This window comes from Cervus elaphus, chromosome 16, assembly GCF_910594005.1.
Source record: "Cervus elaphus chromosome 16, mCerEla1.1, whole genome shotgun sequence".
Taxonomy (NCBI): domain Eukaryota; kingdom Metazoa; phylum Chordata; class Mammalia; order Artiodactyla; family Cervidae; genus Cervus; species Cervus elaphus.
In genome coordinates, this window is record NC_057830.1 from 1,068,538 (window position 1) to 1,093,730 (window position 25,193).

Below are 25,193 nucleotides of genomic sequence, written 5' to 3' on the forward strand. Positions count from 1 at the left end.
TTACCAGCTGAGCCACAACGGAAGCCCATGCATATAGAAATAAGAATTAGTTCTGCATGCTGCATTAATACATATACATTTTGTGAAATATGAAAATATAAATGTTGTGGAAAAGCTCTGGATATATTTGGATTTGAATATTCTCAAGATAATACTGTATCTGTAGAGAGAATGACCACTCTGAGAAGGGGACCATAACATCTATCAATGGGAACAAGTTTCAAAGTCTACAGAACTTGTCAGCCCCACCCTGGCACTGCAGACAGCACTCGGCTTATCTAGCATCCAGCACTGCCCAAACTTGGGTAAGACTCTTAGGGTAGGCACTCATGACCTTTCCTTGAAAAAGAGCAATTCTCCAAAGTGCTACATGTAGTCCTTTTCTTCTTGGAAATCCTGTGTGTGTGTGTGTGTGTGTGTGTACTGCAAGGAATGAGGAGAAAAGACATACAGGGAAAATTGCTGTGGGTGATTATTCCATGTGTCTAAAATGAGGTGTGTGACCCCAACCAGTAGCTGATCACCGAACACCCGCAAACCATGATCAGCTTACTTTTGGGCCCAGGAATTCATTCAGTCAAAACCCACCCAGTGAGTCATTATCTTGGCAGCCCCATCTGTGCTGGCCTGTGCTGGGCAGCAGACTCAGAGGTCGAGGGCGAGGATCCACTTTTCAGGTCACTTTTGGTCCAACAGGACTCAGCCCTGGTGGTAATTCTGCTCTAGGACCTCTGGTCACTATTTACCACGGTGCACCCAGCAGCCGGGGGCCAGGGGCACTCATCAAGTAGTTGTTGAGTGAATAGACCCAGAGTGACAGACTTGATTGAAACGCAGAGAGGGGACAACGTCACAAGAAGAGGGGTGATGCGTCAAGGAGCCTGGGGTGTCCCCAGGGAGAGGCCCCGGAGATGGGCCTGGAGGGCCATACACAGATGTCTGGGGGTGAGCACGGGGACCTGAGAGCTGGGTGGGGTCGGAGCAGCCTGTGGGTTGCTCAGGGACTCGGGGTTGAGTGCAGCAAGCAGGAGTTACTGAGTTCTCTCATGCAATCCATAACGTGACCACGGCTGCACCTGAGAAGGTGATGCAGGCTCAGTGGGGAGGACACAGGGGGGCGGGAGGCACGAGATGGGCAAAGAGAAGGCGGCAGAGCCTCCACGTGAACCTAGTGTGATGGGCCTTCTGCCACTTGACTGTTCTCATCTCTTAAAAATACAACAATCAACCCCAGGATAATATTTATTGTAATCAGAGAAGCTGAAGGAAACACATACTGGTCTAGAGAGTGTTTCTAATAGGAAATACACAGATATCTGAGATTTCTCTTATGGGAACATTTACGTGGATTTGGGGAGAAGCTGTGTTGATAATCCCGGACAAACATTCCATTGCATGAATGACCATATCCTCCTGGTTTCAACCTCTGACAACTGGTCAGGTCCAACTTCCATTCCAACCCATCTCCTCCAGATGTTGTCCTGGGTTTCAGTGGACTTGCTGATGTATTCACTCTGTGTTTATCTGAATAAGTCAGTGAGTGTAGCAATAAGTAGTCTTGTCCTTCTGGGCTCTGTTGGTGAACTTCTGGCTCACGAGGACTACTGTTACCTCCCGAAATCTCCTCTCTCTTGTCTCTGTCCATCAACAAGTTGTTGGGTGTTGAAAGGTTGTTGCTACGCCGGGATTCTTGGCCTCCAGAGGAGAAGAATTCAATCTGGGGCCAGAGACAAGCCTTGATCGCTCAGAGCTTTGTGTAATAAAAAGTTTTATTAAAGTATAACAGAGATAGAGAAAGCTTCTCACATAGATATCAGAAGGGGTCAAAGAGATCACGCCTCGTCTCTGGCCCTGGTTTGAATTCTCCTCCAGAGGCCAAGAATCCTGGTGTCTTTCGCGGTTCAGCAACAACCTGCAGTGTGTTTGCTCTGCATCAAAGCTACCTGCACAGCAGGTGTTCACTGGAACAGACAGCCGACCTGCTGTCACCCTCAGGTCCACACAGATGCAGGCAATGATGGGAAACCAGCGAACCTTGACGTTACTCAGAACGGCCCACCTGCACTGGGCAATGGGAAGGTCTGCCAATGGTGTGAACCCAGCATGCCAGTGTGAACCCTGCACGATGGTGTGAACCCAGCATAATGGTGTGAACCCTGCACAATGGTGTGAACCCAGCACACTGGTGTGAACCCAGCACGATGGTGTGATCCCAGTACACCAGTGTGAGCCTAGCATGCAGGTGGAACCCATCATGCAGGTGTGAACCCAGCATGACAGTGGACTTCTTGCTGGTTCTTTCCCTCTCTGCTACCCCAAACTCCCAGACGCTCAGACCTGAGATGATGGGGTTGTAAAGTTCAGAGCAGGGGAATGGAGACTGCCTTCTCTTTTTACCTGGATTGGCTTTATTTCCTTCTCCTACATCTTGTAAACCACCTGGATTCATTTTTTCCAACTTTCTGGAATTAGTCGGCCTCAAGCTTCCAGTGTCTTCTGCCAGTTTAACATGGTTTGATGCTCAAGTTTTTTTTTCTTTATAGCTACTAATGTAAACTATAAATAAAATTGTGTTCCACCTACAAACAAAATCAGACTGCGAGTTCCTGGTATCAATTTTAGACATGACAACCCAGCCCCCAGGCCAGATTTCACTCTACTTATGTCAAACAACTCCTGGATTAAGTGAAAGTGTTAGTCGCTCAGTTGTCTCCAACTCTTTGTGACCCCATGGACTGTAGCCTGCCAGACTCCTCTGTCCATGGGATTCTCCAGGCAAGAATACTGGAGTGAGTTGCCATTTCCTTCTCCAGGGGATCTTCCCCACCCAGGGATGGAACCTGCATTCTCTGCATTGCAGGCAGTCTTTACTGTCTGAGCCACCAGGGAAACTCAGACGCTGTGGCTGCATGGGCCGGGATGAAGACCCCTCTGTGATCAGCAGATGCGTTCTGGTCGACGATACCCAGTGGTCTGAAATATTTCCAAGTGAAGCCTTGGGAGGAAACCCTGGGACATGCACAGGGGAGTGTGGAGCCTCCTACGCCTGCACGTGGACCGTGTCTGCTGCGGGGGGGAGCAGGACAGACGTGGACCCTGTGTCTGCTGGGGGGGAGCAGGACAGACATGGACCCCGTGTCTGCTGGGGGGGAGCAGGACAGACATGGACCCCGTGTCTGCTGGGGGGGAGCAGGACAGACGTGGACCCCGTGTCTGCTGGGGGGGGAGCAGGACAGACGTGGACCCCGTGTCTGCTGGGGGCGGAGCAGGACAGACATGGACCCCGTGTCTGCTGGTGGGGGAGCAGGACAGATGTGGACCGCGTGTCTGCTTGGGGGGGCAGGACAGACATGGACCCTGTGTCTGCTTGTGGGGGAGCAGGACAGACGTGGACCCCGTATCTGCTGGGGGGGAGCAGGACAGACATGGACCCTGTGTCTGCTGGTGGGGGAGCAGGACAGACGTGGACCCCGTGTCTGCTGGTGGGGGAGCAGGACAGACGTGGACCCCGTGTCTGCTGGGGGGGAGCAGGACAGGACGTGCCCAGCTCGGGAAGCGCGGTGTCTGCTCCTCTCCCACCTGTGGCGGCTGTGGTCCAAGAGCTGGAGAAGCCAGCCTGCCTCCCAGCTGCAGCCTCCTCCAGACTCATCTGGGCTCACATCCACCGATACATATGGGTCTTTCTAAAAAACATCTCCCGCGGTCCTGGAATGCCCCAGAAGGACAGAGCAGGCAGGAGAGTCCAAGGGAAAAGTGGCCATCTGGTGCCAAGAGGAAGCCCCAGCCATGAACGCGGCCAGTGCCAGGGCTGGCCCTCACCACCCACGGGCAGGTCCGGGCTCCTCCGAGGGCTTGGCGTTCGTGTCAGCATCGCGCCCCTCACTCCTGTTCCTCAGCGTTGCCGTCAGCCTCTACCAGGCATCGGCTGCCTTTCCCACAGCTGCTGAGGGAACCTTGGGTGTGAGCGATACTCGAGGAATGTCGTCGAACGAACAAATCACCCTTTTCTCCACTTATTAGTAGTGAAAGCACCGACCACATCCTAGCATGATTATGGGCTGCCACACTTTCTCCTTCGCAGGACTGAGCCAATGGCCGGGCGCTAACGGCTTGTTCTATTTTTAGAGCTGCAGTGTCTAATGGAGTAGCCACTAGTCACACGTAGCCATTGAAGAAAATTAAAGGAGATTTTGAAATTAACTGCTCAGATGCACTCGTCATATTTCAAGAGTCCAGGAGCCACGGGTGGCTTGTGGCTATGCCAGCTTGGACACAGTAGGCTCTGGGTAAATGTCTGCTGAGTGACAGCCCTGTGGGAAGGACCCTGGGCACTAAGGGGGGCTGAGCGGAGGGGGGCTGAGCTTTGGGGGGCAGCTCAGTGTCCTGAGAACCTGACAGCAGGAAAGCTCAGCCTTCCAGTCCGGCCACTCACAGGAACAAAGCAGATAACCACAGCAGAAGCAGACTCAGCCAGTCTGATGGACAGGGCACCGCGCGGGAGCTGAGACGCTTCAGCAGGAGGCAGCGGTCAGGCCTGCAGGCTCTGCCCACCTCTGAGTCGAGAGGTGAGCCGAGGCCTGGGCACCGTCTACAGGGTTCCCAGGGCTGCTCCTCATGCCCCCTGCAGCCCCCTCAGTCTGTGGCACACACAGCACCCGAAGGTGACCTCAAATGCATCCTACGAGTCTTCCCCAAGGTGCAGACCTCAGAGCGGCAGGAGGTATGATGACTGAGGATCGTGACAGCGTGTGCTTCAACCTCCATGAGCTACTGGAAGTCACGGACGGGAGGCTGCAGCCTGAGCCCCTGGGGCCCGCAGGCTTTGACGTTCTCGGCTACTCTGTGCGTCTGGGCACCTCGTACGTCCTGCAGTGGCTGTAGTGTTTGCAGTCCTTTTGATGTTAACTTGATTTAAACCACATTTAGTCTTTTGTGTAAGGTTATTCTAGACAACTGGTTACTTGCCACGAGGCCTCTCCATGAACACACATCTATAAAATATGGTGTACTACATTCTCTCGAGGCTGGTTTCCAAGTTGTTTAATGGTATTTCACTTGACATTTTCACTTCTCCAGTTTTCATACAAATGGGGACAGGGGCTCAGACACTGAAGAACATACCGGTTGGGTGTGCCCCAGGCCCAGCCCACCCATCACAGCTGCTGACAGAGACCCAAGGTCTAGGATGAGGTGGTCTGCGCTCGTGAGCACAGAAAAGCCAAGGTCAGTCCCATGCCCACGAGCGTTCTTTGCGGTCTCTTCTCTGACGGCGGGTATTTCTCTCGTGTTGCTTGCAGAGCCTCAGTGTGTCAAGGATGAATAATTATTTTGGAATAATGGAAATCCTGTGTAAACATGATTCTGGAGTGCTGAGTCCTACTGTCAGCTAATGCCAGCAGCACTCACAGAACACTCATTCCGTGCCTGGTTTCCTAAAATCTTTACACATATGGATCCAGTAAACCCTGCAGTGACCCAGGGAGATGGGCGCTCTTTTAATTCTGTTTATGAGGGACAGATACTCAGGGATATATGCTGAAAATCTCAAGGCTGAGTAGCCCCAGTCAAGGTATTTGACCCCCTGCCTAGGCCTGGTTCTCCATGCCCTGGCTTTCCAGTCTCCAAAGAGGCAGACACACGCCTGCCTGTCTCACTGGGGTGTGGCAAGACCTCCTTCACACGGTGAGGTTTCTGCTTCTCTGACGTCTTCACATGCTAAGTGGGCTCCCCACAGGTTGTGCTGAATAAATAAGCTGAATGATTCATTTGTGCAGGAGATGTTCAGAGCGGCGCAGAGGGCCCTCATCTCTCAGGACAGGAGCAGAGAGAGCTACCCTCCTAGAGAGGATGGGGATCGGACAGCTTCACAGAGGATCCCCTACGGAGGGGGCAGGAGACACAGAGGGACAGAGAGAAAGGGCAGCGCAGCTGCTGAGCGGCATGGAGACAGCCCTGGACACAGAGGCGCCCATCACTGCTGGTCAGCAGTTTCCTGGAGGCACTGGGGCAAGATCAGGAGAGCAGTGGGTTCACTGAAAACCCTTCCTAAGGCTGTGGTGTGGAGAAGGGGCTGGACTCAGGAGGGAGGACTGGGCTCAGGGGGGAGGACTGAACAAAGAGGGGAGGACTGGACTCAGGAGGGAGGACTAGACTCAGGGGGGAGGATTGGACTCAGGAGGGAGGACTAAACTCAGGAGAGGACTGGACTCAGGGGGGAGGACTGGACTCAGGGGGGAGGACTGGACTCAGGGGGGAGGATTGGACTCAGGAGGGAGGACTAAACTCAGGAGAGGACTGGACTCAGGGGGGAGGACTGGACTCAGGAGGGGGGACTGACTCACGGAAGAGGGCTGGATGTAGGAGGGAGGACTGGACTCGGGGGGAGGACTGGACTTAGGAGGGGGGACTGACTCACGGGGGAGGACTGGACTCAGGGGGGGAGGACTGAACTCAGGAGGGGGGACTGACTCACGGGGGAGGACTGGATGTAGGAGGGAGGACTGGACTCGGGGGGAGGACTGGACTCAGGAGGGGGGACTGACTCACGGAAGAGGACTGGATGTAGGAGGGAGGACTGGACTCAGGGGGGAGGACTGGACTCAGGAGGGGGGACTGGACTCAGGAGGGAGGTCTTCCTGGCATCCTTGGTTTGTGAGGTCACTGTGCAGTGGGATAGAGCTGGCTTCCACGGGAGGGTGGAGAGAGAAGAGAGCTAAGGCAGACTTCTGGGAACAGGAGTGTCTGAGGAGAGGAAGGGGAGGAGGGGCAGCCGAAGGAAATGCAGAGGCCAGAGAACCATCCAAGTGCCTAGGGCTCCGAGGAGGTCTGCGCTATCCCCAGGGTCCCAGTCTCCTGGAGGGGTGGCCGTGGAGAAACCTGCAGCTCCGGACGGTGCCCAGAGGCCTCTGGGAGGCCACCGGAGCGGGAGAAGAGTGACCAGGCCAGGACGGGCATTGTACTGGGAGCTGGGTTTTGAATGTGGCCTGGAAGGATGGGCCATGTCTACACAGACGGCGAGGGTCCAGGCCATCATGCACGAGGAGAGTCTGTGAGCAGCATCAGAGCTGCGTCAACACAAAAGTGAGTCTGCTGAGAACATGTGCTTAAGTAACTTGCTGAAGATTACACAGCTATTCAACTTTGGGTAGCTAATTTAATCCCTACCAGCCTCAACTTTTCCATTTGTAAGATGGGCACAGTAATACCTATTTCAGGTTTTGGCACAAATGATAAATATGAAAAATATATAAAATCCCTCCTGATTGTGTGGAAGGGGCCCTCATTTTGTTATTTTCTCCTTCCTCTTATTGTCTCATGTACAGCTGACATCCCTTTTCACCACTGAATTTTTAAAGAGTTATTCCTACATGTCCTTAGAATATATAAAGGCATTTAAGAATACCTCAGAAGTAATTTAATTAACTGAATTATTCAATTAAATGGCTAACATACCAGATGTCTTTCTGATATCTTTCCAACAACATATATATTAATAAAACCAATTCAGTTTTGACTACATATTGACATATTTCCTTAATTTTTTTCTGTTACTCTCTGTATACTATTGTAAACAAGAGCCAGGCTGATTTGAAAAGTATATATATTTTAAGTTAAATGTGACACAAATGTTCTAGGAATTGTAAGACATTCAGTGAATAATTTTTCAAAATGTTTACTTGACCCTATTGCTTTAGAGAATTAAAAAAATCTGTTTCTGAAAGGCAGAGATTTGCTGTACTTTTTAAATATAATTTAAAATGATGTAGCCTGTTATTAAATATTTATTGCCTTGAATGGCAGTTTAAAGATTCAAATAAAACATAATCACCATGTAATTTATTTTGACTCAAAAAGAACACTTCCCGAGGGAAAGGCAGCAGTGGGAGGGTCCCTGGTCCACGGGGGAGGGTGGGTTGGAGACGCCCAGGGACTCGCCCCTTTTTCCCAAACCCCGTTCCAGGAGATGAGGCTATCTGGCTGCTGAGACTGTTTCTTGTATTTTAAAAAATTCTTGAAATTCTTACGGTATCCTCCCCTTCTTGTTCTTTTCACCTGAATTAGCCTGAGTGTCTCTGCTCTTCCAAAGCCCAAAGGACGCAACTGGAACAGCCTTGGTGTGAGCTCAGCACAGCACCCGCCCAGCCCTCCCGGTGCCCCCCCCCCCGCCCCTCCCTCCGTCCTCCCCCGACCACTCCGTCCTTCCCCATGTCCCTCCATCCTCCCCGCTCCGTCCTCCCCACCCCTCCCTCCATCCTCCCCCCGCCCCTCCGTCCTCTCCATCACCCTTCCGTCCTCCCCTCCTGTCTCTCCCTCTGTCCTCCCCACTGCCCCTCCGTCCTCCCCACCCCTCCCTCCATCCTCCCCCCGCCCCTCCGTCCTCTTCATCACCCCTCCGTCCTCCCCTCCTGTCTCTCCTTCTGTCCTCCACCCCTGCCCCTCCGTCCTCCCCCCGCCCCTCTGTCCTTCTCTACTTCCTCTCCTCCTGACCCTTTAAGACCATCTCAGTCTGCTTTCTCCTTAAAGTCCTTCCAGGTCAGTCTAGACCAGGAGGCTCTGTCATTGTTATTCCACTGTAAATGAATATTCCATCTGTAAATGAATGGACAAAGAAGATGTGGTACATGCACACGATGGACTATTACTCAGCCATAAAAATGAATGAATGAAATAATGCCATTTTTGGCAAGTTGGATGCAACTAGAGATTATTATACTAAATTAAGTCAGGCAGAGAAAGACAAATGTCATATGATATCACTTATATGTAGAATCTAAAAAAAGATACAAATGAACTTATTTCCACAACAGAAAGATTCACAGGTATAGGAAACAAACTTCTAGCTACCCAAAGGGAAAGGTGATGGGGAGGGAGAAACAGTTCACACAGCGCTGCATACGAACAGGTGAACGCCTACGGTACAGAACAGGGGGCTACATTCAGTGTCTTGTAATGACCTAGAGCGGAAAGAAATATGAAAAGAAAAAACATGTAGCTGAATCACTTGGCTGTAGAGCAGAAATTAAAAGAGCATTGTAAATCAGCTGTACTTCACTTATAAGAAAGACTGATAGGAAGAACCAAGAATCAAGCTATATAAGAATTTATGATTTTGCCAGTTGTGTCTTTGCCCCAGAGACAAATATACAAGCAAATATATGCAAATGAAAAGCTAACGATTTCTTACTCTCCCTTAAATGTATACTAGAGTTCTCCTTCAGATGCTCAGGACAGAGTACGTTGTCTTTCTAGGGCTGGTAAGAAAGTATTCAATTATGGAATATTGAAAATTCTGGTAGCTGAAGGATGGAGCTGTTTACACGTTCAGCTTGGGATGGAGGGCATGCATGTAAACCTTCCTAGCTCAGATAAACACGACCACTCTTGGGATCACCTGTAAACACCTGATAGAAATACAACGAGCTATACAAGCATATAATGTATGTTATATTGTATGTTATATCCTACAAATATGCAGGATATGCGCATGCATAAGCTCACTCCAGGCAAAATCTGCCTCCTACAGAAATCATGACGCTTCTTAAACATGCATTTCTAATCATTTACTGCAAGAGACATGCAAGCTCCTGCCCCACATAGATGTTCCGAGCTGTCCTGTGGTCTGTGAACAGATGAGCTTACCCACGTTCAGGGTGCTACAGGCCTAGACTGTAGTTTAATGGGCATCAGGCTACAAATAATGAGCCTTAAAATCTGGTCATCATCAAGAGGATTCAGTATGTTTTCTCCACGAAGCGGCCTTGTTTTTAATTTTTTTTTGGCAATGGGTAGTTACAAGCTGTTGAGTCTGCACTTTTTTGCTGTTGTTGGAAGTATCAACTTACAGGGCCTTCCCTGGTGGCTCAGACGGTAGAGAATCTGCCTGCAATGCAGGAGACCTGGGTTCGATCTCTGGGTCGGGAAGATCCCCTGGAGGAGGGCACGGAAACCCACTCCAGTATTCTTGCCTGGAGACTCCCATGGACAGAGGAGCCCGGTGGGCTACAGTCCGCGGGGTTGCTAAGAGTCGGACGCGACTGAGTGAATAACACCCACACCCCTACACACACCGCTTATAACCACTTATAACCTTGAGGTTCCACCTCAAGGACTGGGTCCCCACTGTTCCCAGTTACCCAACCCTCGTTCTGAACTCGGATGATGGGGGTGCCCTCGGGGAGGACATGCCGAGCCCGGCTCTGACGGAGGCTGTGACCCTCTCGTCAGAAAGGATGAGGCAGGCGCGGGTGGTGTGGGCAGGGGTCCCACAGGCCAGAGCAGTCACGCTGCCCCCTTTCTCTGGGAGGCCTGAGTGTGCACGCGTGCGTGCGTGTGTGTGTGGTCTGCTCCTCCCCCTGACCCTGATGCTGACTCTAGACGAGGGCGCTGGCTTCTCCGGTTGCTCAGAGGCTGCGTGGCCCAGCACGCGGATCCTTCAGTGTGGCCCCCACCGCCTCCTTTGAGGTCAAGGAGGACACGGCTCACCTGTCCTGGCGAGAAGACTCTAACCCGTCTCCCCGCACCTCGCGCCCTGCAGGCCTGTGAGCTGGTCTGACGGCCCGTTGAAGGGCCTGCCCTGCTCGCGGGTAAGAGCTGCCCTGTTCACGTCCTGCGGAGGGTCCACGAGGGGCCTGGGAGGGGGCACAGCCGAGCCCGACCAGCCCCGGGGGGCAGGCACCTCCCTGATTGGGAGTCAGACCCCTCAGCTGCCGACGGGCGCAGAGATACTGTCCGTGTGTCTGTCTCTGTGCTCACTGATACCAGGAGGACGAGGACGTTCCTTCTCTCAGTTTTCTCAGTGAGCGCCCACCTCCCCGGCGTCGAGCGGGAAGACACGTCTTGGTCCCGCAGATGCAGGAGTCCTCCAGGCAGGTCTGGACCAGAAGAGCTGGATGTGAAACCTCCTGCTAACTGTGTGACCTTGGGGGGTTCTCAGCTCCTCGTCTGCAGGGGCAAGAGGCCAGTCCATCCCCCGGGGTCTCCAAGGGCATTTTCTGGAACCCGAGAGTCATGCGGCCTCTGTTCCCTGGGGCGCCCCCATCCGTGGAAGGCTTCTGTGGGGAGGGGTCTTGGGGGGAGTGTCAGCCTTATTGCTATGGCTCCTCACTCTAGGATTCTGTGCTGTTTCCTTTCATGGTGCCTATTGTCATCTGGTTCCTCATATTTTTTTTTAAAATAGGTGATTCTCAGCAATTAAAAGCCATCAGATACTGGAAAGAAATGAATAAGGACTGGTGTAGAGAGCATGGACCCCTTTGGGGGTGTCAGCTTCTCAGCGTTGGAAGGATGACGGCTCAAAGGTGTCACGTGGCCATCCTGTGGAAAAGAAGCAACCACAGACGGGAAGCAAAAGGCCAGAGACAGGTCCTTTCAGGACAGGTCCCTTCACGCCCTGCGGCGTGGCCTGGAGCTGACGGCAGCCCCTTCGGGGGTGACCGCCTGCCCCGGCCACCCTGCGTCCCCTCCTCGCCCTGGGGCCAAGGACTCCGACCCGAAGGCTGGTCCGGAGAGAGAAGAGGCAGCTGGCCCCAGCCCCAGCCTCCCTTGCTTGGTCTCAGGAGCCGGATGGTGACACGGGCCCCGGCCTTGCTGGGTGTGGGTCCCCCGAGTTTGGGCTCAGGCCCAGCTCGGCAGGCATGCCACCTCGAGGAGGGCGCCTCCTGAAGGCCCATGGCCCACGGGGGTTTGGTTTCCCTAAAGGCACGCAGGGATGACGAGGAATCCCACCAGGCACTGTAGGCCGTGCCCCTGCTGAGGGTCCTGCTCCCGCAGCGGGTGGAGTCGGCCCTGAAGACAAGCCATGCAGAGTGGCTGGGCTTCCCTCGGTTTGCACTCGGGGCTGGGCTGCGGGACCCGGGTCCGCCAGCCGACTCAGCCTGCCTCGAGGGCATGGCCGTGTGTCCGCCCGGAGGGGTTCGTCCCCCGCCTTCTGCTCTGTAGGAATCCCGGCCGCACCACGGGCTCATCACGTCTTTAGAAATCGGAAAGAGACGCCATGAACAGAGGCGTTCGACCTCGGGCACGTTGGGAGCTTGCGGCGGTTCGGGGCATGGGTTCCCTGCGAGCCACCCACCGCGGTCTCCAGGCTGCGAGGGGCGTGGCTGAGGGGCCCGGCTTGTTTGCTGGAGGAGACTCACGTAGTCTTGTGCCTGTGGCCTTGGTAAGTGGCGGGAAGGAAGGGAGATGCTTGCCTCGGGCCCTGTGCCCTGCTCAGCGCTTTGGGGGCCCCACGGTACGGGCTCTCGTGAGTGTCCGTGTGTCCAGGGTTCTCCCAGGACCCCTCCTCCTGCCTCTCTGGGCACACGCCCCCCTGCACCCTGCACGTCTGGACGCACATGTGGATCGCTGTCACGAGTCACAAGCTTTCCATCAAAGGGCGGGTGTCCCTTGGTCCCGAAATAGCCCTTCTGCTTGATGACTGTGTGTGCCCGTGAACACTCAGCAATCAGACAAACAGAGCATCTCCGATGCGGCTTGGCGTGTCCTATTCTACCTGGCCACAGTCGTGATGCCTGCACACCCACCTCTGTGCAACTCCTCAACTAAGTTGTCGTTTCTGAAATAAGCAACAGGGTGTCTCCACACCAGGCTGAAATCCAGCCCGAGCAGCCGCTCGCTGGTTCCTGGCCTGGGGCGTCTTCTACATGCCCACACCTCGGTGCTGGGCAGCGGCTGGTAAGCATCCGTTTCCTTTTGCGTCATCGGCGTGTGTGCTTAGGGAAGGTCACCAAGGGCAGGGCCGTGTCAGATGCAGCCCTCGGGGGGCCCCAGGGCCTCTGCGTGGCCGCAGAAGTGTCTGCTTGCTGCTCCCGCCTGCCGGCACCCACGCAGTCAGGTGGGGCTCCTGACACCTGCGGCTGGGGGGCCAGAGAGACTCAGATGCACTTGGAGCCCCACCTGGGCCGGAGGAACCCTGGGCAGTGAAGGTGCTGGCCCTGATGCCCACCCCTGCTGTCCTTGCAGGCCTGCATTTTTATCATTTGAAATCTAAAGACATGTGTCTACAGTGTTCAGGCACATCGTCCCCCTCAGGTGCTCCGACCCTCCCTGACATCCTTGGCTGTGGGTCTGGTGAGGCTTGGAACGCGAGGTGGTGGGGGGGGGGCAGGTGGCCGGGACAGAGGACAGAGCCTCTCACCTTCTGCCTGGCCCTGAGCATCACCTGGAACCTGTTCCTCACTGATCTCTGGAGGGTCTCAGCTGAGGCTCAGTCACGGGGGTGGGGGTGGGAGGACGCTGGAGTCCAGCTCACAAGAGGGCGCTCACTTAAGAGGAGGAAAGCGTGGCTTACCTTTCAAAACATGCCTTTCCCGGCAATTTTCTAGCAATAGCATTGTTTAAAAAATTACCAATCTTCTAAAAACTTATCCTTTTACCAAAAAAATTATTTCTGAATAAGAAGGAAGTGCTTTAAAAACACACTTATCTCATATTATTTGCTGAGGGCAACAAGGACACCTCCTCCCCACTCCTGGAAACACAGACGGGCCCTGTCTTGCCGGAAATGAACTCCTGAAACTGTTCCTGTCCTCATGGCCTTCAAGCTCCGCTCCTCCTTGTGACAGTCTACCCCAAGAAAGGGGCCAGCAGCCACAAAACTATCTGCAAAGATGCTTATCACACCCTATCCATAACTTGGAAAAGTTAAAAACAAACTAGATAGTTTCTGGGGACCAGTCCAGGGCCGTGGACCCAGCCGTCGGCAGGCACGCGGGGCTCCTGGCTCGTGATCCCATGGCAGGGTCCGCAGCCCCCAGCCCCAGCCTCAGCTAAAACCCTGTCCACACACCAGCTCTGAAACATGGCGGCCGGGTACCCACTACAGCCCAGCGCAGACGGGGGAGAGAGCCGTCATCCCTGGCCAGAGCCCCACCACACACCCATGTCTGCTGTATGTGATGAGCGGCTTCAAAGCCTCGGTTATACCTTTGCAATCATCAGTCAAGAAATCAGGCCGAGACGGTAATTCCTTTGTTTCGTCTTAACCAATACAGATTGCAAATATGAGAGATTCTCTAAGGCCTTGCCTGAAAATACCTATATTCCTTCTCCTTGAATGCAGAGTTATTTTAAAAGTATATTTAATTTTATCCAATGTCAAACATCTGCCCTGAAATGCATTACCTGTTTTATTTACAGTTTTAAACACACCGAATCAGCCACACTGTCTTCTGAAATATGTAACAAACGAGGCAGGGCCAGCGAGGTGTCCACTCGGGCGGGCCTGCCAGAGATGAGCAGCGCACACATTAGTTTTCTTGGGATGACGGCCAGGAAGCTTTTTTTTTTTTTTAGTAGAGGATTACTGTGACAATAAAGGTGAACTGCCATCACAGTCCTGAAATTTGTGTTTGCACACAGACAATTCATAACAAGGCGTCGAGCAACGGCGGGTCTGGGAAACCCACTTGCTCTGAATCTTCACTTCATACAGACCAGTGCCTAGAACTCCAGCTTTTTGCTTCTCTGCAACCATGCATGCAAGCTATCAAATGAATGGTAAAACAGGTGCGCCCTAGCTTCTGATTTATAATATTAGTGACAGTAGGAAGGACAGCACGTTGTAACGTTCAGGGATGGGTGATGCCCAGTGATGTCTTATAAAGCATGAAGGGGCTGTGGACGCCCTGGCTCCTGGCTGGGTGGCTGCGTGCACGGAATTCTTCACCCACGCCCCGGCGTGCGCCCTGCCGCACGGCAGTCATACATTAATTAGAGCATAAACAGACACCGCAGTGTTGCCACGCACCCAAGTGGATCTTCATTTTTCACATGCGGGGCCCTACTAATTAAAATCAGCTTTGCAATTAAATGTGGAACATTGTGTTAAACTTTCAAGCGTGGTTAGAAAAAAATGCAATTATTTTTAGGGTTTTTTTTTTTAAATTTTGATGCAAATGCAAATTCTATCCATGTGAAACCAGTAAACGGGAGGTATAGGATCCCCATTTTTCTCTCTTCCTTGTCTCTGTCTTTCTTTTTTGATTATCCAGGCTCCTCTCAGTTGCACGTTGCCATGCTCCTCTGTCTCTCCTGGTGCCTGGCTCCGTTCCAAGGCTTTTAGTGAGAGCTCTCTGTCAAGGCATGAATAATACAGCCCCCAGGCTGCCGGCAGCCTCCAAATGAGGCGTGCATGCATCAGGAAGGAGCCCTCAGCTCCAGCTCCAGAACAAGCTCCCGTGAAGACAGGCAATTATTCACCCGCGGCTGCCGCCATGGCAGTCACACTGGTGGGTGCAAAGGCACATGAGAAGGAAAAAATCTGAAGGAGGAACACGCACCACGAGCCAGAGAGAATCCAATAATTTTCTAATAGGAAAGAAATCTACCGTTTGGAGCTTTTAATTTTAAAGTTTCAGGATAAATTGATTTGATTCTGAATTTTCTAAATTGGGAAGGATTTAAATATAATACCAAGGCCATCAACTGGCTTTTGCAAGACTCTACAGCTAGATTTCAGGTCAACTATCTCACCAGAACCCTGTGCTCCACAAACAATAACCTCAACAAAATATCTGTGAAGGGCAAATGTGAATAAAATCCATTAAATGTCAGAAGTAAATTCAGAGGGTTCACAAACCAGATGATGTGAAGAATAAATCCACATTAGGGACTCTCCCCTCCACACACACACTTTCTCCTTTGTTGAAGACTTATACAAAAATCACTGTTCAGAAAGAAGTAAAGCCAGTTAATTTCAATCGTCCAGTATGTATCTAACTGCTAAAAGGAAGGCTAAAATTTCAAATTCCTCTACATTGCTTAATATTTATTAATCTGTGATAGATTTTTTCAGATTTCTTTTTGATGTGGACCATTTTTAAAGTCTTTATTGAATTTATTACAATATTGCTTCTGTTTTATGTCCTGGTTTTTTGGTTGAGCGGCACATGGGAGCTTGGTTACCCAAAGAGGGACTGAACCCTCAGCCCCTGCACTGGAAGATGACCTCTTAACCACCGGATCACCAGGGAAGTCCCAATCTGTGACAGACACTAATAAATATTACTCCCATCTCTAATTTTTACTAGGAAATTTTATAAAGACTTTAGAACAATAAGGCTTCTCTGGTGCCTCAGATGGTAAAGAATCTGCCTGAAATGCAGGAGACCCGGATTCAATTTCTGGGTCAGGAAGATCCCCTGGAGAAGGACATGGCAACCCACTCCAGTCTTCTTGCCTGGAGAATTCCAAGGACAGAGGAGCCTGGCGGGCTCCAGTCCACGGCGTTGCAGAGAGTCAGGCACGACTGAGGGACTAACACACACTTAACAGGAGTAGCAGTGGAACAATAAACTAGCCCTGACTTTGACAGTAAATTTAGCATCTATTTACCCCTTTGTAACATCAAGTTGCACTGTATCTTTAACACAAACAATATTTTATATCAACTTGGGGGCAGAAAATTGTGATTACAAGGCATTAGAGTGTTCAATCTCAGTCAAATTTTCAAGAGTAAATTTTGGCAGGAAAGTTTTCACGTCCCACATTCTGGCTATCCTAGTAACAGGTCACGTAATTCTCTGGATTATTAAACAATCTCTTTTTCAGGTACTTGAACCAAACTAAAACAATTACAGATAGAGTGAACTGGGGACTCTTGACCCCATGTCCCCACCCATAAGATGCCTGTCTTCAGGCTTCCCAGGTGGTGCTACTGATAAAGAATTTGCCTGCCAATGCAGGAGACACAAGAGATGTGGGTTCGATCCCTGGGTTTAGAAGATCTCCTGGAGTAGGAAATGGCAACCTGCTTCAACACTCTTGCCTGGAGCATCCCATGAACAGGGGAGCCTGGCGGGCTCCACTCCATGGGGTTGCAGAAGAGTGAGATGCAAGTGAGCACGCGCACACCCAGGACATGCAGACACCCCGGTCCCCCTCGGCGTTCGCTCAGCTGGGGCCTCGCACTAGGCAACTCCACCTGCACTCGCTGTGTCCTTGCTGGTTCAGGGCCCTGTCTTGGGCTGGCTCTGGGTCCCGACCCCTCACCTACTCCAGTCTTCCAGCCAACCATCCCAGAGCCCAGCGACTTCCTCACCTCCAGGTTCAGGGGCTCTTCCTCCATGTTGTTCATTTTCTTCCCGCCACCCGGGCTGTAGGCCCGGAAAGGCTCTCTTTTCGCCCACGGCTGTTTTAGATGCTTACAGCTCACCTGTCTGCCTGCCCAGCAGGGACGCGGTGGTCCCAGGAGGAGAGCAGGGTTTTAGACGCTTACAGCTCACCTGCCTGCCTGCCCAGCAGGGACGTGGTGGTCCCAGGAGGAGAGCAGGGATCCAGGATGCGCCTCTCCCTAAATCTGGGTGTGTAAGAACCAGACTCTGGGAACTCACTTAGATGACAGAGGGTTAGTTTTGCACCTGCAAAGGCAGCTCTGGCATTGGCCCCCACGTTTGAGATGCTAGCTTCAGCATCTCTCACATAAATACCATTTTAGGAAAGCAGTGTGTGCTCAGGGCCGTGGAGTGTGCAGAGTCAGGTGTGGAAGAGATGTAAGACGTGAGTGGAAAGGAAGAGATGGGATTTGCTGTGGACAGAAACTGAGACTGCATTTTGGTTCATGAAAGAGAATTACTTCTGGCCTTGATTGCAGATTCCATAATGATTTTGTCATAATTACGTGCTAATAATATAGAGCCTAGAAGAGTTGGAGCCATGTGTCTGGACACTAACAATGTTTCGGAAGATAAAGGCTGGTGGTTTTGTCCTGATCATGTGCATGTGAAAGTGTTAGTCACTCAGTTGCGTCTGACTTTACAACCCCCTGGAGCCCTCCAGGCTCCTCTGTCCATGGGATTCTCCAGGCAAGAATACTGGAGTGGGTTGCCATTTCCTTCTCCCAGGGATCTTCCCGACCCAGGGATCAAACCTGGTCTCTTGCATTGCGGGCAGATTCTCTACTGTCTGAGCCACCAGGGCATCAGGGCATGCATCAGGACATGAAAATGTCGACAGAGCTGGGACCCCTGCGGTCAGCGTGCAGGGATCCAGAGGCGGGCCTCAGGTCCCGGAGGGGCCGGGGAGGGACGGGTGGGGAGCCTGCGTCAGACGCCGGGGCTCCGTTGCCGCTCTTCCTCTCCGTCACCCCGCCTGCTCGGCGACTCAGCACCACGTGGGATACTACACCCACCCCCCGATGCGCCCGGGGTTTCTGGTAAAGCTGTTTTCATTTCCCTTATGTTTTCCCCAATTTCTCTCTCTGATTCACCCTTTGTGCAGTTGTGTGTATGCTTATCAGGCAGCTCAAACTGTGAACCATTAACACCAACAAAGACCCTGAGTCAATTATCTGTAGTTCAAGGATATAGCTTTTGGATAAGGCAGAACATCCAATAAAATTAGAAGTTTAACTCTCACCCCTACGGTTTTTACCCAGGACCGTAAATCGTAAATTCCCTGTGAATTCAGACAATTGATGAACTTCACAAGCATCACCCATCACAAGTGGTTGGTCCTTTTCTCCCCTCTATTCCCGGTTTCTTACTAACCCACAGCTCTGCCTTCCTTACCCAGGTAAAAAAGCCACCCATCTCAGCTGTTCCACAAGAAACCAAACCCCCACTGAAGTGGCAAGACCACTGCCCAGGGCCACGGCCTTCGCCCAGGGCCACAGTCACCTCCCAGACACATGGCCAGCAGCCAGGGGCATGACCACCAACTGGGGCCATGACCACCACACAGGGGTATGACCACCTCCCAGGAACACGGCCAGCACCCAGGGGCATGACCACCAATTGGGGCCACCACTGCCTCCCAGGGACACGGCCACTGCCATGCAGGCCCCCCAAAGCAGTGAAATGGCACGCTGAAACTCTGACCGGTATTTGATTCTCTCAGGAATTTTCTTATGCTGAAATAAAGATTACCTGGTAGACTTCATTTCACTACTTGAAATCAAATTTCCGAAAAATTTTATTTTTTACATTGTTGATTCTGTTCACTTGACTCAAATTAATTTTTGCACGTTCAAATAGCTGGATATCAATATACTAAAAGAATGTCTTTATACTCAGCTACAAACTGGCATGATGAGTGAGTAAAACGAAACTGTAGCCTTAACAGGAGTACGTTCATTGAAAAGTGCACCAGTAAAAACCTGAGTGTTGCCCGCTCAATTGTGTCTGACTCTCTGTGACCCCGTGGACTGTAGCCCGCCAGGCTCCTCCATCCATGGGATTCTCCAGGCAAGAACACTGTAGAGGGTTGCCATTTCCTTCTCCAAGGAAAAACCTGAAATGATGGGCAATTTCATCAAGACCCAAACTGAGGCTGCTGTGCTGGTCCTATCTGAAGAGGTCTCAGGCGCGCCGAGCCTCAGCAGGGGGGAGGTGACACTGTGTTGAGGGGAGGGGTGCAGGTTTTTACGTGCATGAGCAGCTGTCATAGCTCAGAAACTATCTTTTCAAAAGGAAAGAAACAAAGCCAGATATAATTGAAATCTCACAGATTTGAAATAGCTACAGTCAAAAGATGTTGATGTGTACGAGTCTTACCTACTACAAGGGCCACCTTCTCAGTCTGAGAAATTCAAAGGTCACCTTTTAGTTAAAAATTACTGATAATATACAGCCATTGAAAAACAAAACTTAGAAAGCCTTACTTGATAACCTCAGTGAGACTCCTGGGAGAGAAGTCTTATCTCTGACACGGCATTCTGAATGGTAATTAGTTTTACATAACGAAGTCTGTGGGCTTCCCAGGTGGTCCCAGTGGTAAAGAACGTGCCTGCCAATGAAGGTAGATGTGAGAGACTCGGGTTTGATCCCTGGGTTGGGAAGATCCCCTGGAGGAGGAAATGGCAACCCACTCCATTTTCCTTGCCTGCAGTATCCCATGGACAGAGGAGCCTCCTGGCTACAGTCCATGGGGTTGCAGAGGGTTGGATATGACTGAGTGACTTAGCAGGCATGCAACAAAGTCTGTGACTTTCTTGTTTTAAACCCAAGGAAATTGAAGCCAATACAGGTGGCACTAACGGTAAACAATCTGCCTGCCAATGCAGGAGATGCAAGAGATGAGCATTTGATCCCTGGGTGGGGAAGATCCCTCAGAAGAGGAAATGGCATCTACTTTTCATCTACTTTGCTCCTGCGCAATTCAGGGTGTTCTGTGCTCTCTTCAGCAACGAGTCTCAGAGGAGGGTGGAGCCTGGCTGTCTTCAGCTGGCCCAGCCTCAGCCTAAGCACCGTTTTCTAAGCAGGAAGAGGACCCCGGGGAGGGTGTACACACAGCCCGCATCCCACAGGACCCATCGGTCCACAACCGTGGGGTGAACTGTGGGTAGAAATACAAAGGCTGGGGTCAATTCTTTGGGAAATTCATGATTTTTCCTCAAAAGTGTGGTTATGATGCCTAATTAAGGTTAACTGACATCTAATTAAAACTCTTTAGCCAAATTTAATCATTCCTTCTGGAGAAGGCCATGGCACCCCACTCCAGTACTCTTGCCTGGAAAATCCCATGGACGGAGGAGCCTGGTAGGCTGCAGTCCATGAGGTCGCTAAGAGTCGGACACGACTGAGCGACTTCACTTTCACTTTTCACTTTCATGCGCTGGAGAAGGAAATGGCAGCCCACTCCAGTGTTCTTGCCTGGAGAATCCCAGGGATGGGGGAGGCTGGTGGGCTGCCGTCTATGGGGCCGCACAGAGTCAGACACGACTGAAGCGACTTAGCAGCAGCAGCAATCATTCCTTCTAGTAGCAATATAATCAAGTTTAACTATTGATTAATCATGAGATGATTGGGCTTCCCAGGTGGAGCTAGTGGTAAAGAACTCGCCTGCCAATACAGCAGATGTCGGAGACCCAGGTTCGATCTCTGGGTCGGGAAGTTCCCATGGAGAACACGGCAACCCACTCCAGTATTGTTGCCTAGAGAACCCCATGGACAGAGGATCCTGGTGGGCTATGGTCCATAGGGTTGCAAAGAGTTGGACACAACTGAAGTGACTTAGCAGGCATGCACACATGAGATGATTAGGGGAAAAAAATCACTCATAGTTGGCTAACTTGTTTTTTTCTCCATTGTAAACATAAACCAGTCAGGTTTTAAAAACAGGATTTTTAAAAAAGAATTTACATATATACTCCTTCATCAAATAGCAAATACTTGAAATAAACCATGTATTTAAATCAGATAATTTGATAATTTTGCACAGTAAGATAATAATATAATACATTAAATACAATAGTTTAAGTCACAAAATTCTCTTAACCATGGCCTCCTGTTCCTCCAGTCTGGAACCGTTTCATCCTGGGTGCCCATTAAAATTCCCTGCCTCCCTAAACGCTAGCATGGGGGATTTGGAGTAATTTGTAATTTTCCCTTGATTTTGCTGAAGGACAGTCATCATAATTGCTTGATTTCACCGGTAAATTAGCGCTCAGCTGAAAAGGAAATAGCGAGCGAGGCCGCGAGGACTGTCGTCTGGGGGCTGGATCACCTGCTTCTGCACCTGGTCCTGGGTACCTGGGCCCGGCCGCTGGAGGCTGCTCGGCCGGACGACAGGCTCGCAACCTGGGTACCGGGAGTCAGCCACAGGCGCGCCCTGGCCGCTGTACGCTTCTGATCCATCGGGGCCGTGACCTTCCGCAGAAAGGGGACGCTGCCTCCTACCACAGGGCGGGGGCCCGCGACGCGAGAACCTGCGGGCCGACCTGCCTCTGCGCTGCGACCCCGCCCCAAGCCCCTCCCCGCCCCGTGCTCCGGGTGTCCCCGCGCCCTCTCTGCCGCAGGCCTGAAATCTGGGCTGACGAGCACCATCACCTGAGCCCTGGAGCCCCTGAGCCCCTGGAGCCTGGCCCGGCCTGGCCCCTCCAGCCCAGATCGTCCCCCGCAGCCGCCTGGGACCAGGCCTGGCCTTCCTCCCCCTGGACGGGTCGAGCTCCCGCAGAAAGACCAGGAAGGTCGCACTTCACTCCACCACCCGAGGGTCACCCTCCTGAGCTACGGAAGGAGAAAGCGGGGAGTAGACACTCGGCTCCCCGCGAACCGGGGGGGAGGTGCCGCGCTGACCCCGCCTGTCCCCCGCGGGTGGACAGACGCTGCCCCAGGCGGCCGTCGGAGCCGCTCCGAGCGCCCCAGGTCCAGAGGGGCAGGGGAGCCGCCCCAAGGGGGCGCCCGAGAGTCACGCGGCTTCGCGCAGAGACCGCGGCCTTACCTCCTGTGTCGCGCGTACTTTCCGCTGACGTGGCCGCTGCCATCACAGCCGGGGGTGGGACAGCTGCAAGAGGAACGGACGCGTCACTCAGGTGCCCCCTGGACGGTGGGCCGGGGGCCGGGGGCTGTGGACACGCAGGGAAGGCCGGGCACTGGGGGGCGGGGGCGGGGGCAGGCCCCGGGGACGCGAAAACCCGCGATCAAGGGGTGCGTCCTCTGAACCGCCACGGGGCACGTGTGTGGACCACTGACCTGAACAGCTCCTGGATGGCCGGCTCCACGGGAACTGCAGAGAGAGGAGAAGAGACGCTCATTTCTCTTTCATGGCAAGACCCCCGCAACCCCGCCACAGACAGCCACCCAGAGGGCGGTGTCCGGGCCCAGACTGAGGGCTTCTGCAGGACGGAGGTGACCCCGGTAGGGGACCGGGAGCACGGACGTACCTCGGACCCCTTTGGACCGCGTGCGATGCCGCTTCTCCTCGGCGTCCACCTCCATCTGCAGGGAGAGAAGGCAGTCAGCGTGCTCCCTGCTGGGCACTCAGGGACAGTGTCCCTCTGTGAAGTGGAGGTCAGCCGCTGGGGAAGGGCCAGGCAGTCTACACGCGATGTTTAAAAATAACAAGCAAGACCTTGGTCCTGCAGGGGCCCTGCAGGGGAAGACTTTGATGAGGACACATGCGGGTCAGTCAACCTGAGTTGTACTTGTACCAAGAATATAATAGACAGCGGTGCAGCTTGCAAGAAGGAAAGAAATTCACATGTAATGTCCGCCTTCTCCTTGTAGCTGAAGCTTAACCTGGTCAGGGACCTACAGGGGAAGTGGGGGGTGTCAGAAGGACAGGCTTTCTTGTGGCGACCACTCTTACTGTGGTCTAGCCCTGGGGGCGATTGCGGCCGCCTTGGTCTGAATCACTGCAGATGGTGACTGCAGCCATGAAATTAAAAGATGCTTCCTCCTTGGAAGGAAAGTTATGACCAACCTAGACAGCATATTAAAAAGCAGAGACATTACTTTGCCAACAAAGGTCTGTCTAGTCAAGGCTATGGTTTTCCCAGTGGTCATGTATGGATGTGAGAGTTGGACTGTAAAGAAAGCTGAGTGCCAAAGAATTGATGCTTTTGAACTGTGGTGTTGGAGAAGACTCTTGAGAGTCCCTTGGACTACAAGGAGATCCAACCAGTCCATCCTAAAGGAGATGAGTCCTGAATATTCATTGGAAGGACTGATGCTGAAGCTGAAACTCCAATACTTTGGCCACCTGATGCGAAGAGCTGACTCATTTGAGAAGACCCCGAATGCTGGGAAAGATTGAGGGCAGGAGGAGAAGGGGACGACAGAGGATGATATGGTTGGATGGCATCACCTACTCAATGGACATGAGTTTGAGTAAACTCCGGGAGCTGGTGATGGCCTGCGAGGCCTGGCATGCTGGGGTTCATGGGGTCGCAAAGAGTTGGACATGACTGAGCTACTGAACTGAACTGGTCTGAGTCATCAGGACGCTTTCCAGGGTCACAGCCCCTCCTGGTGGTCATGGCAGGACTTACACTTGGAGGTTGCAGGGTGTCTCCATCTACTACCTTGCACAATCCTCACAGGGAGGCATCTATTCTCTGCTTCCTCTACCTGGGACTTGCCCAAGATCATCTGTGTGGCAGCTTTGGTGCAGGGCCCCGAAAACCGCCACTGTCTACACTTCCTCCCTGAGTCAAGAACACACTGCTGGACCGGTGAATGCAAGTAATTTAAACACAGCAAAACTGCTCATTGCAGAACTCCACTCAGCACATCAGAAGGGTCAACAAGAGAGGAGCAGGAAAGATGACAGCTCCTCTCGCCGGATCCCACTCTGGCCTGGATCATTTGTCACCCTGTCCAGCAGGAGATGGGGCTTCAACCCCTGGGTCGGGAAGATCCCCTGGAGAAGGGAATGGCAACCCACTCCAGTATTCTTGCCTGGAAAATCCCATGGACAGAGGAGTCAGGTGGGCTATAGTCCGTGGTGTCACAGAGAGTTGGACGTGACTGAATGACTGAGTACACACACACGTACCAGTGTGGCCAGAGCTGCATTCTAGGCGGAAGACGGGGCCATGGTAAAATCTCGTGTGTGCAGGGGGGTGGGGGAAGGAAGGACTGGGAGTTTGGGATTAGTAGATGCAAACTGTTATACTAATGTATGGCATAGATGGACAACAAGGTCCTATTGGATAGCACAGGAAACTGTTCAATATCCTGTGATGAACCATAATGGGAAGCAATGTGAAAAATAATCTATCTGTTATCTATTTATCTATATCTATAACCAAGTCATTTTGCTGTATAGCAGAAATGATTGGGCTTCCCTCGTAGCTCAGTCGGTAACGAATCTGCCTGCAATGCAGGAGGCCCGGGTTCGATTCCTGGGTGGGGAAGATCCCCTGGAGGAGGAAATGGCAACCCACTCCAGTATTCTTGCCTGGAGAATCCCATGGACAGAGGAGCCTGGTGGGCTACAGTCCATGGGGTTGCAAGAGTCAGACATGACTTAGTGACTAAACCACCACCAACAGAAATTAATACAAGAATTAATACAGGAAATTATACAAGTAACTCATCTGTACGCCAACAAAATTCTTTAAAAAATTAAAATAAGAGATACCATGTATGCAGAGTTCATCTCCTCCACAGTTATGACGAGAAACGTCGGAATCTGGGAGAAGACCAGTTGGACTCCTGTGACTCTGCTCGCTGACATTACAGAAAGACCTGGTGGACCTGCTCTTGGAGCAAAGCTTCAGCAAGTCGAGACCCTGCAGAGGATCCTGGGAGAACAGGGGCATCTCTGGCCCGAGCCTTCATACCAGCCGACCAACAAATACCTACTGGTCACTCTGTGCAGAGTAGTAAAAATACATATAATAAAAACCACAAGCTCATTTCGTGTTTGAAATGTGTGCTGGGTTTTAAAGGAAAACTTCAGGTTTCAGGTTAAAAAAAAGGGCTGGGGGCAGATGTTTCAGGCAGAGGGAACAGGATGTACAAAGGCCCTGG

At 52.2% G+C, this 25,193-nt stretch overlaps 1 protein-coding gene across 25 annotated transcripts in view; it reads right to left on the reverse strand.

Annotated features, from left to right (window-relative positions):
* Nucleotides 1-25,193, reverse strand: part of MYT1L (myelin transcription factor 1 like) — a 394,736-nt gene that overhangs the window by 110,286 nt on the left and 259,257 nt on the right. For all 25 annotated transcript variants that reach the window (XM_043927254.1, XM_043927245.1, XM_043927243.1 and 22 more), the window contains 3 exons: nucleotides 22,601-22,655; nucleotides 22,410-22,443; nucleotides 22,159-22,221 (listed from right to left, as the gene is read on the reverse strand). In XM_043927254.1, coding sequence (XP_043783189.1) covers nucleotides 22,159-22,221; nucleotides 22,410-22,443; nucleotides 22,601-22,655 — 152 coding nt within the window. The remainder of the gene's footprint in view (nucleotides 1-22,158; nucleotides 22,222-22,409; nucleotides 22,444-22,600; nucleotides 22,656-25,193) is intronic.